The sequence below is a fragment of the Armigeres subalbatus genome, chromosome 3 (genome assembly GCF_024139115.2).
Source record: "Armigeres subalbatus isolate Guangzhou_Male chromosome 3, GZ_Asu_2, whole genome shotgun sequence".
Classification (NCBI taxonomy): Eukaryota; Metazoa; Arthropoda; class Insecta; order Diptera; family Culicidae; genus Armigeres; species Armigeres subalbatus.
In genome coordinates, this window is record NC_085141.1 from 81,075,752 (window position 1) to 81,085,661 (window position 9,910).

Sequence of the window (9,910 nt, forward strand, 5' to 3'; positions counted from 1 at the left end):
CAAAGACAAAGGTGCTGTTTGAACGAGATGGCGCCACAACATTTAAAGTAAAATAAATTTCCTTGTATGGACAAATCATCCGTTCTCATTAACTACGCATCGCATCAATATGAAACCTAGGTCAAAAAGCAACAAATAATTTTTAGATTTTTTGTTCCCACGACTTGTTTTACAGTTCTAAACAATAAAAGAGATTTCATTGTACCTCCATACTAAATTCTAGCTGTATACTTTCAATTTTTTCAAGACTGTTCTCCACCTCGTGTGTGTGGAAGGAACATTGAAAGCTTACGATATCGAACAGCAGATGTCACTAGTGTATATGCAATATTACATTGATACAAACACACAGCAACACCACCTGTCGCCTGATAATGGAAATATTGCAATTATACCATCAGGTGTAGTGGATGTTGTTAAAATATTTAGGAAGGGCCTCAAGCGGAATTTTTGCTAGAATGCAACTGACGATCTCCTATTATAAAGATGTCTGTTTTTCGTATACGAGATGGATATTAATCCAGAATTATCCAGGTGGTAATAAGATTGGCGCTTCTTGCTTGGCCTGACTGCGGATAAATCGTTCCGGGTTTCAGCATAATCTGGCTGGCATCGAATGTGGTGTACCTTGGTTGGCGCTTCCGGGATCAGTATTTAAACGTAGCAGAAAAATACCGTGAGAACGGGAACTTCATTAGTTGTTCCGCAGACAGACGTTTATGTTCATATAAACATTTTCGTTTTTCTTGTGTAAATTTTCAAATTAAAATACGTTGAAATCACCTTGGATACTAGCGCCGCCTATGCAACTTATTGCTACATGAAAACTGACAGATTCACTCGCCGTCTCATCCACCACCCACCGATCGAAAAAGCAAAACAATAACAATCGTTCGCACCGGAGTCATTCGTTCCTCATTCGTTCCTTCAGTGTGTGCTTTCGCTTGAAATATCTCGGAAATATCCAATATTTCACTCCACATATGTTTTAACGTAAGTATAGTAATGAAATACAGTGTAGTTAAGTGTTACAATAGAGAAAACCCAAAGCATTACGAGCTAAAAATTATACTAACGCAGCATTCCCTTTTCAGGTTGTGTTTTACGCAAACCAAATCGACTTCAGGCAAAGTTCAGCGGAAAACACCGTTTAAAAAGGCACCGGCCACAAACATAGGAAGAAGCATCAGGGACTATAGGTGGAAGTGGACAATAATGGAAGCTTCTTATCACGAACCAATTAAATTGGTGGTTTACCTTTGCAGGTATGTAGCAAGTTGTTTCCAAGAACTTAGTTGAATTGACCGATTGCCATCAAAATACTGGAACAGCGTTAGTGACTACTAGTTTGAAAATGGTCTAGTAATTTGTGTAGAATAACTTTTGTTCAGTGCCCCATTTGAATCACTTTACTGTATTTTTTCTTGATACTAAAATCAGTTGTTTGGCTTAGAATCCACTAGATTCTATATACAGAACATACACTTACAGCGTATTAGGGGCAATGTGTAGTGTTGATTGACCCACACGATTCCGCGCGAGAGCAATAATATGTGGCTAGCATGCAAGTATTAAATGGACTTCTCTCCCAACTGAAGTAATATTTTATAGTACATCCAGGTTACAAATGCTGTTTCAGATAGCCCAAGAAGATATTTTAAGCCTGTATTATTATCCTGGTGTTACTGTACAAGTTAAACTAGGATAAGGATCTAGTATTCGTTGGTTGTTTTTCTTGTTACGCAGAGGCAAACTGACTTCCCTTTTTTCTTAATTGCAGGCTCAATTGTAAAAGACGTTGGGCGGCACCTACGTGAGAGCTCGCGAGAGTATTTCGTCGTTGGAAAAGAAAAACAAAACGTGCAGTTTAGACGCTCGTCATTATTTCCCGCCTAACGAAGGGCTACACATTTTTTTTTATCATACATGTAATTTAGTACGATCAATGAAATAAAAACTGTCTGTTTTGCAGATTACAATTAAAAAAGAATTGAATCGTAACTCTAAATATTTATTGACTCTTCGACTTTTGAATACATCGAATTTATTCCTGGGGCAAATTCATACGGATAGCTTTTCGATTACGCTTCATTTTACGTTTGTTATTTTCAGCCACTTTGTTTCTGATTCTATTTTCTCGCAAGAAAGATTGAATGAGCGTATTGAAAATAAAATCAATTAGCCTGTTAAAGCATGGCCTGCAAATTGATTTTCCGAGTGACTCGTATATAATACACTGTTTTAGGCGCGTTTTAACATTCTTTCTGTTCTCGAATAAAAATTTCTTGAATTTTTGTTTGAAAGCAGCAAACGCTAGTAATCCGATAGAATAGAGGGTATTATTGGGCATATGCATATCTCTTGTTTGAGCCACAGAGAAACAGACATCTCACTTAGAACAAAATGCAATCAAAATCATCGTCACGAAAACAGTACCGCCCAATTCTAAATGCACTGTAGGTGGACAAGCGGCAATCAGGTAGCGGTAGTGAGCAAACGTCAAACACAAGCAAAACCGATGGAAGCGCCATCGGTGGCCGATCGACCACCTACAAAAAATTGAATTCACCGTTAAAAAGATGAACGATGGAACATGTGTAGAGTGAGACGTCTGTTTCTCTGTGTTTGAGCCTTTAGTTTTGAAAATGAATAGTCCTCATTGTTCAAGTACTCAACATCTTGCACTGCCTTCAATTTCGCACGGCATTTTTCGTGTGACAATTTGGAAATGGCAATTCCAAGGATGTAAACCAAAGCATTTAGATCCTGTTTCTGAGCTATCAAAGGGATGTTCTGATCTAGCGGCTCGTTTTTGAATGAGGGTGATTCTTCAATATGTGTATCCGTTTCCACGAGATCCTCCTCGTTGAGCATTGGCTGCCGACCGTCGTTTTCACAATTTTTACCTTCATCGAAGACCTCGTTTGCGACAGTTAACATAGCATATTTGAATGCACTGCTAAACTGGAATGTATTAGGAGCATCGTTAAATCCACAACGTCTTCGAATCTCAGAAAAAAAGTTTTCCAAACAATCCTGGTAGAATGAATTCGTGCACATGTAGTTACAGGCATATTTGGTTCTCAATTTTTCCCATATCCACAAAAGTGCGTTGATATTGCCTATGAAACCTTTTAGGTAAGCAGGGATTCTTTGGGCAGCTGTTAGCTTCTTCGCTTCTTCTTTCGCCTAGAAAATGTATTATTGAAAAAAACCTCTAAATTTTTAAAGCATCTTACTTTTATAATATTGAAGCATTCATTTGTGGTGTAATACATATTACCAAGAATTTCCTTTGCGTGCCTAAGAAAATCGACGTGGAAAGAATTTTCGGTGATTGGCGTTCTGTATGGCTAACAAGAGACACAAATACATAGAAAGTATAGTTAGTATCGTTAGATAATTATTTTAAAAAAAACTTACTTTTCCGATTGAGGCCGCGTAGCGTTCTTTTGAGTTGAAGGTGTCGAAAAGTTTGTCGTGGAATTCAACAAATGCTGCTGTTTGTAAAGCTTCACCACACAGTTCCTCTGTTTCAACATAATGTTTTATCGCGATTGATGTTGATTCACTTAACGTACGTGTTGCCAGAGGTACGTTCATTTTTGTGAAAGGTGGTAATGTTATACATTTGTGATTCAATTTTGGAACCAGCCGTAGAGAAGAAGTTACGTCAGTGTCATATAATTCTTTTATATGCTGAAAAGAAGCTATTCCACCTTCGAACACTGCATTGTGCTTTAATAAAGCATTCCGCGTGTTTTTCAACAGATGAGGCGTGTCGTATAGAACGGCAATATCTTCACCGCCTATGTTGATTAGAGGATCGGCATGGGTGGCACCAGCTTCACGGATCATTTTTTGATTCGTTGTGCACTGATCCATCACAAGGGCCATTGGTATCAGCCCGATCTTTCTGATTGCCATAACACTCTTCTCAACAAATTTCATCTGCACGTGACTTCCAAGGCTGTTATGTGCAAGTAAATATCCTACAGGCTACAAGTTACTGGTTTAGTTTTTGGAATTTTTTTTTAATTATACGTCAAACGAGTTTAGTTACCTGTTTGAATCGACTGTATATTCCGGATGTCATCATTACCACCGCTTCAGTTGCCAGTCTCTGATGATTATTTTTTTCAATTTTACGTTCAGTGCCATCAAATGGAAATCCATAGAATATGTCTGATTTTGCACAATACGTTAATTCAGGTTTGACAGACATCCCATCCAAGCAAACCATGACCAACTTATCTCTCTTAGGCTTAATGAATCGAGCTTTACACTTCATTCGCATAAGAATGGTTTTGTTCAAACCGGGAAGAATGCGGATACTCTTATTGTACCCGTAAACTGTGCTTTTATGGGGTAGAATAAAGTTTTTTGATCTTCGAACGAATCTATAAGTTCGTGGTCCACTTAGATATGCTCCAGAAGCAAACTTTTTGGTTTCTGGTTGATATCGTCGAGCTTTTGGGTGGCGCATTGCATTTTTTAAAGTATCAAGGATTATCGGATTTCTTCTGGCTTGTTCTCCAAGTTTTTGTTGGGCAGAGACAGGTTTCGGATCCTTCGGAAAACACGCAGTTTATCACTTGAAACACGAACTATTTATTCATCGAAGTAAAAACTATATTATACATCCGCACGCGGTTATTGATCAGAGAGGAAGAGAAAATCAGAAACAAGTTTAAAACGAAAAAGGCAAAAGTCAAAAAACTAAAAAGTTATGCACTGAACGAAAAAGCTGTTAATGATTATAATGATTAATGATACGATCTGTGTTGCCATATAACAACACTCCTCCTCAGCACATATCGTTACTAGTTTGTAACATCAAGTCCACACAGTTTTCTCAACACACTTAGCCGGATTCTTGCGAGCGGTTTTGTCAGAAGACAGTATTGGTACTGCACCACGCCAGTCTGCTTCAGATCCTTAGTAAAGTAGTACTTGGTATCGATATGTTTAGTACGATTGCTGAATTTGTCACAGTCCAGCATTCGAAGACAGCTTTGGTTATCGTCGTTCATTCGGATTGATGTCACATTTTCTCCCAAGTCGATCAGCAACCGTTTAAGCCACAAAGCCTCTTGTGAAGCCTCTGCGAGGGCCACAAACTCAGCTTCCGCTGTCGAAAGCGACACACAAGTTTGTTTCCTACATGCCCATGAAACTGTTCCTCCATTGTACTGAAATACAAAGCCGCTATTCGATTTCCGTCCATCACGACTTTCCGCCCAGTCTGCATCTGCATAACCGACCAGCCCTGAGTCGTCTGCATTATCACTAAGTCGAAGCCGAAGACTTGCGGTACCCTTAAGATATCGTATTACTCGCTTAATTTCGTTCCAATCTCGCTGAGACGGCTTGCTGGTTCTTTGGCTAAGGATAGAAAAGGGTGCAGCTATGTCTGGGCGTGAGTTCACGGCAAGAAACAGCAATTTTCCAACCAGTCGCTGATACTCATGATTATCAGGTAAAAAAAATCTGTATCTTGCTCTTGCTTTTCATATCCCATATCTAGTGGAATCGTAGACACTTTAGCATCCTCTAAACCGGTGGTTTTTACGGTATCGGCAATATACCGCTGCTGGCTTATATAGTAATCTCCTCCTACATCCTGTTCTACATCAACACCCAAGTACTACTGAACTTTTCCCAAGGTATTGATAACGAAGTTCTTCTTCAGCGCTCGCTCCAGAGACTCCACGATCACGTTATCGTCACTTGCAGTAATGAAATCATCTACGTATACTAGAACGAAACACAGCCGATCCCCAACTTGCTTGCGATATAGACACGGATCCGAATCGCCTCTTTGAAATCCTTCCTTAACCAGAACCTCATGGAGACGATTGTTCCAGGATCGCGCCGCTTGCTTCAAACCATATAAGCTTTTTTTAAGACGGCAAACTTTGTCCTCTGCTCCTTCCACAGCAAACCCTGGAGGCTGCCGAATAAAGATCTCCTCCTCAAGGTTGCCGTAAAGGAAAGCTGATTTAACATCATACTGTTGTACTGTCATTCTTCTTTTTGCTGCCACCGCCAGAAGTACACGAAATGTCGTCAAACGCACCACTGGCGCAAAGATTTCGTCGTAGTCGCAGCCGAAACGCTGATTGAAACCTTGAGCCACAAGTCGTGCTTTGAAACGCTTGATCTCTCCATCCGAACCACGTTTTAACTTATACACCCACTTGCTTCCAAGCGCTCGCTTTCCCGGAGGCAGGTCCACAATATCCCAAGTATTATTCGCTTCAATTGATTCCAACTCTTCCAGCATGGCACGGTTCCATTCATCCTTGTTAACATCGTTCTGTGATTCTGCGTAATTCTGAGGTTCCGTTTCCAATTCTTCCGTTACACAAGCGTATCTTTGTGGTAGAGTGCCCTTTGTTGTTCGTTCTGACCGTCGGACTGCCAGTTCTAACGGGTCGACTTGCGGTTCCTGTAAGGTTTCATCATCGTTAGGTTCATTGTTCAAGAAACATTCAGTATCGACCCACATGTCGTCAGGATCGTCTACTATTTCGGCAATATCTTCTGGTACCATTTGATGCGGGTGAGGACGCGAGTTAGTTAAAGGTACGGTCACTTCATTTTCCCGAGGCTTTTCAATTAGATCAAAAGTGTTTAGAAACCGAACATCCCTACTTATTGTTATTTTTCCAGTATGAACATCAACCAAACGGTATCCCTTGGTTTCATCACTATATCCCATGAATTTTAACTTGACAGCTTTATCGTCTAATTTGCCCCTTTTTCCTTTCGGTACATGGCAATAAACATCGGTACCAAATGGCTTGATGTTATTCAAAACTGGTTTTCGCCCAAACCAACGTTCATAGGGAGTGCATTTAATCGAACGAGACGGTAAACGATTTTGCATATAATTTGCCGTAACCACCGCCTCTCCCCAGAAACGATCATCCAAACCCGCATCAATGAGCATACATCGTGCCATCTCAACAAGGTACCGATTTTTTCTCTCGGCAACCCCATTTTGCTGGGGCGAATATGGCGCAGTAAGCTGACTGATGATACCATTCGATTTGAGATAGTTTCTCACCTGTTGTCCGATGTATTCGCCTCCCCTATCCGACCGAAGGACTTTCGGCTTCCGTCCAAATTGGGTTTTTGCCATTTCAACAAACTCCTTGAGCTTCTCCAACGTATCCGATTTTCTTCGCACTATGTAGACCACAGTGTATCTGCTGTAGTCGTCCGTGAAGGTAAGAAAATACTTCCGACCGCCCAATGTCGCAGTTCGCATCGGACCACAGATATCTGTGTGTATCAGCTCCATTACGTTCGACGACTTGCTGTCTGATGCCTTCGGAAAGGGGCTCCGATGCATTTTACCTCGTATGCACACCTCACAAGCTTCATCACACTTGCAATTTGCAACTTCGAAACCGTCAGCTAATTCACACATCTTCACAATTGCGTCGCAGTTTCTGTGACCCAGCTTACGGTGCCAACCATGGACACAGTCATTGTCCTTTCGTACTAGCGACGCGGATTCGCCACATACTCGCATAATAAACAAATTGTGCTTAAGGTCCGCGTACGCACCAACAACTCCATCGCGAGCAATTTCTGCACCCTTGCTATCAAATGTCACCACAAAACCCTTACGCACAAGCATTTTAACCGAAAGTAGATTGGTGTTCATTTCCGGAATGAATAATGCTTCAACACTAATAACACGGGCTCTGTTCTTGGTATCAAAAACTTTTATCGTACCGCGCCCGCGACCTTTCGCCACCACCTTGGCACCATTGGCTACGTATACCACTTCTCGAACCGTTTCATTGATGCTATCGAAAAAATCACGGTGATTCACTATGTGGCATGTAGCACCTGAATCCAGCAGCCACATCCTTTCAGCTGACGTGAACCCCGCAGTAACGAACGCCCATTGGCAATCTTGTTCACGGACATTCACCGCACTATGTACCTCTTCTTCTTCTCGATTAGGATTCCTACTCCTCTTCCAGTCCTTGAACTTCTCACACTCAAACTTCTTATGACCGGACTTTTTACAGAAAAAACATTTCACACTGCTTGATGCGGCATGCAGCGCCGTCTCAGGGTCTTCATCCTCAAAACGATTTTTCCGCTTTTGCCACTCATCCAGCAGCTTTCCTTTGACAAGGTTCAAGGTTAGATCCTCATCGGGGCGTGCTTCCAATGCAGTAACGAGCGTTTCATATTCCTCAGGCAGGCTGCTGAATAACAATGCAACAAGCCAATGATCATCGAGTATCTTGTCATCCTGTAGGTCGTTTAGTTTCTCGAACAGCTCCGTCAGACGACCAATGTGTGCTTCCATATCTCCACCTTTTTCCAATCGAAGACGGCAGATTTTCCGCATAATTGACACCTTCGTAGTAAGCGTTCGTTTAACATAAAAAGTCTCTAGATTTTTCCATGCCTCCGCGGCTGATTTAGCCTTTCGAATGTGGATCAGTTGGTTATCCTCCACTGCTAAACCAATTGTGGCCATCGCTTGGTCGTTCTTGCTGCTAAAATCTTCATCATCTTCGAATATTTCCTCTGCTACCACGGTCCAATTTCCTTCCTTTACAAGAAGGAGCTTCATCCGAAAGCTCCAATTATCATAATTTGACCCATTGAGCTTGGGGAAGGAGGCGATCCTTTCACTGTTTGACATTGCTCAAAATAGAACCGACACTACAATTCGACGCGATGACAAACGACTTAGAAAAACGATCCCACGCAAGTCATCCACCTGCTCCGCCGGGCCCATAACCTGTTGGGCAGAGACAGGTTTCGGATCCTTCGGAAAACACGCAGTTTATCACTTGAAACACGAATTATTTATTCATCGAAGTAAAACTATATTATACATCCGCACGCGGTTATTGATCAGAGAGGAAGAGAAAATCAGAAACAAGTTTAAAACGAAAAAGGCAAAAGTTATAAAAAGTTATGCACTGAACGAAAAAGCTGTTAATGATTATAATGATTAATGATACGATCTGTGTTGCCATATAACAACAGTTTTTCGTTGTCGTTTTTCTTCTTTTTAAGAACGTTTATTTCTTTGCGCAAGGAAAAGAACAGCTTCTTATACCGGTTGGAAGCATTCAATCGGCGTTTGCTGGTTTGGTCTTGGACGAACATTTGGCGCCGAATAGATTTCATATTTTGTTTGAGCAGTTTTATGGTTAGCTCCCTTGATTTAAGGCTTTGACGTAGCGACGTTTCGGATGATACTACAGGAGGTATGTTTTTATTTGGGTTGTCGCTGAACTGACGGAACGGCGGCGCCTCATCTTCGGTACCGGTATGATTATCAGGTCGGATCTCCATAACACCGTGAAGTTGATCTTGCACAATAGTTCTGGAGTCTCGTTCCTTTTCAGGAGATAGTTTAGATTGCGTTGATTGAAACCATCTGGCGAAATCATCATCTCCATCGATGAATTCAATAGTCGTTTCATTTGGTTCTGAGCTGAAATCACGACCATCGAGAACATTCTTCGGAACATCTTCGGAAAAGTTTTCAAAAGCGATTTTTGCGCGTGAAGATGGAACAGCACCAGCTACTAGGCTATGGAAACGGAATGATACTACATTGATGTGTTATTCTTCATAAAATTTCACTGATTCGTGTATCTCACCCTTTATTTTTATTTGTCGAATCCCGGAAAGAGCTCAATGAAAATGATCAGAGCAAAGTTTTTTTTAGAAAAGCATGATATCCCCGGGTTTTGAAAGCGTCTGAAGTTTCTCGAGAATTGCAGGTCTCCACCCAAAGGAAACATCTAACGATTGCATTAAATTGGCATAAATAGGTTAGCAATAACGAGATACTACTTACAGTGCCTGGTTTTTGGGAAAACTGTAGAAAGAGACCTTTCCTAGTTTCCCTGGAATA

General features: G+C 41.2%; 1 protein-coding gene and 1 long non-coding RNA gene across 2 annotated transcripts; one reads left to right on the top strand and one right to left on the bottom strand.

Moving 5' to 3' along the window:
* The first annotated feature begins 712 nt into the window (after positions 1–712).
* LOC134225063 (uncharacterized) lies at positions 713–1,948 on the top strand. The gene is made up of 3 exons (XR_009983154.1): positions 713–993; positions 1,095–1,265; positions 1,781–1,948. It is a non-coding gene; the product is annotated as an uncharacterized LOC134225063 (long non-coding RNA).
* Positions 1,949–2,445: 497 nt separating this feature from the next.
* Positions 2,446–9,425, bottom strand: LOC134221761 (uncharacterized). The gene is made up of 7 exons (XM_062700948.1): positions 9,029–9,425; positions 6,911–6,915; positions 4,064–4,533; positions 3,720–3,999; positions 3,424–3,530; positions 2,677–2,964; positions 2,446–2,454 (listed from the first exon to the last, which is right to left on the bottom strand). Exons 1-7 carry the CDS (start codon positions 9,340–9,342, stop codon positions 2,446–2,448), a joined length of 1,473 nt encoding a protein of 490 aa, XP_062556932.1. The 5' UTR covers positions 9,343–9,425.
* Between the last annotated feature and the right edge of the window lie 485 nt (positions 9,426–9,910).

Bases quoted from the DNA above. Each gene is read 5' to 3' on its own strand.
- LOC134221761 (XM_062700948.1), bottom strand. From the start codon at position 9,342: ATGGAGATCCGACCTGATAATCATACCGGTACCGAAGATGAGGCGCCG. The intron at 4,000-4,063 runs GTAACTAAACTC...AGTAACTTGTAG, and splicing joins TATACAGTCGATTCAAACAG to CCTGTAGGATATTTACTTGC. The intron at 2,965-3,423 runs GTAAGTTTTTTT...AATACATTCCAG, and splicing joins ACGCGGCCTCAATCGGAAAA to TTTAGCAGTGCATTCAAATA.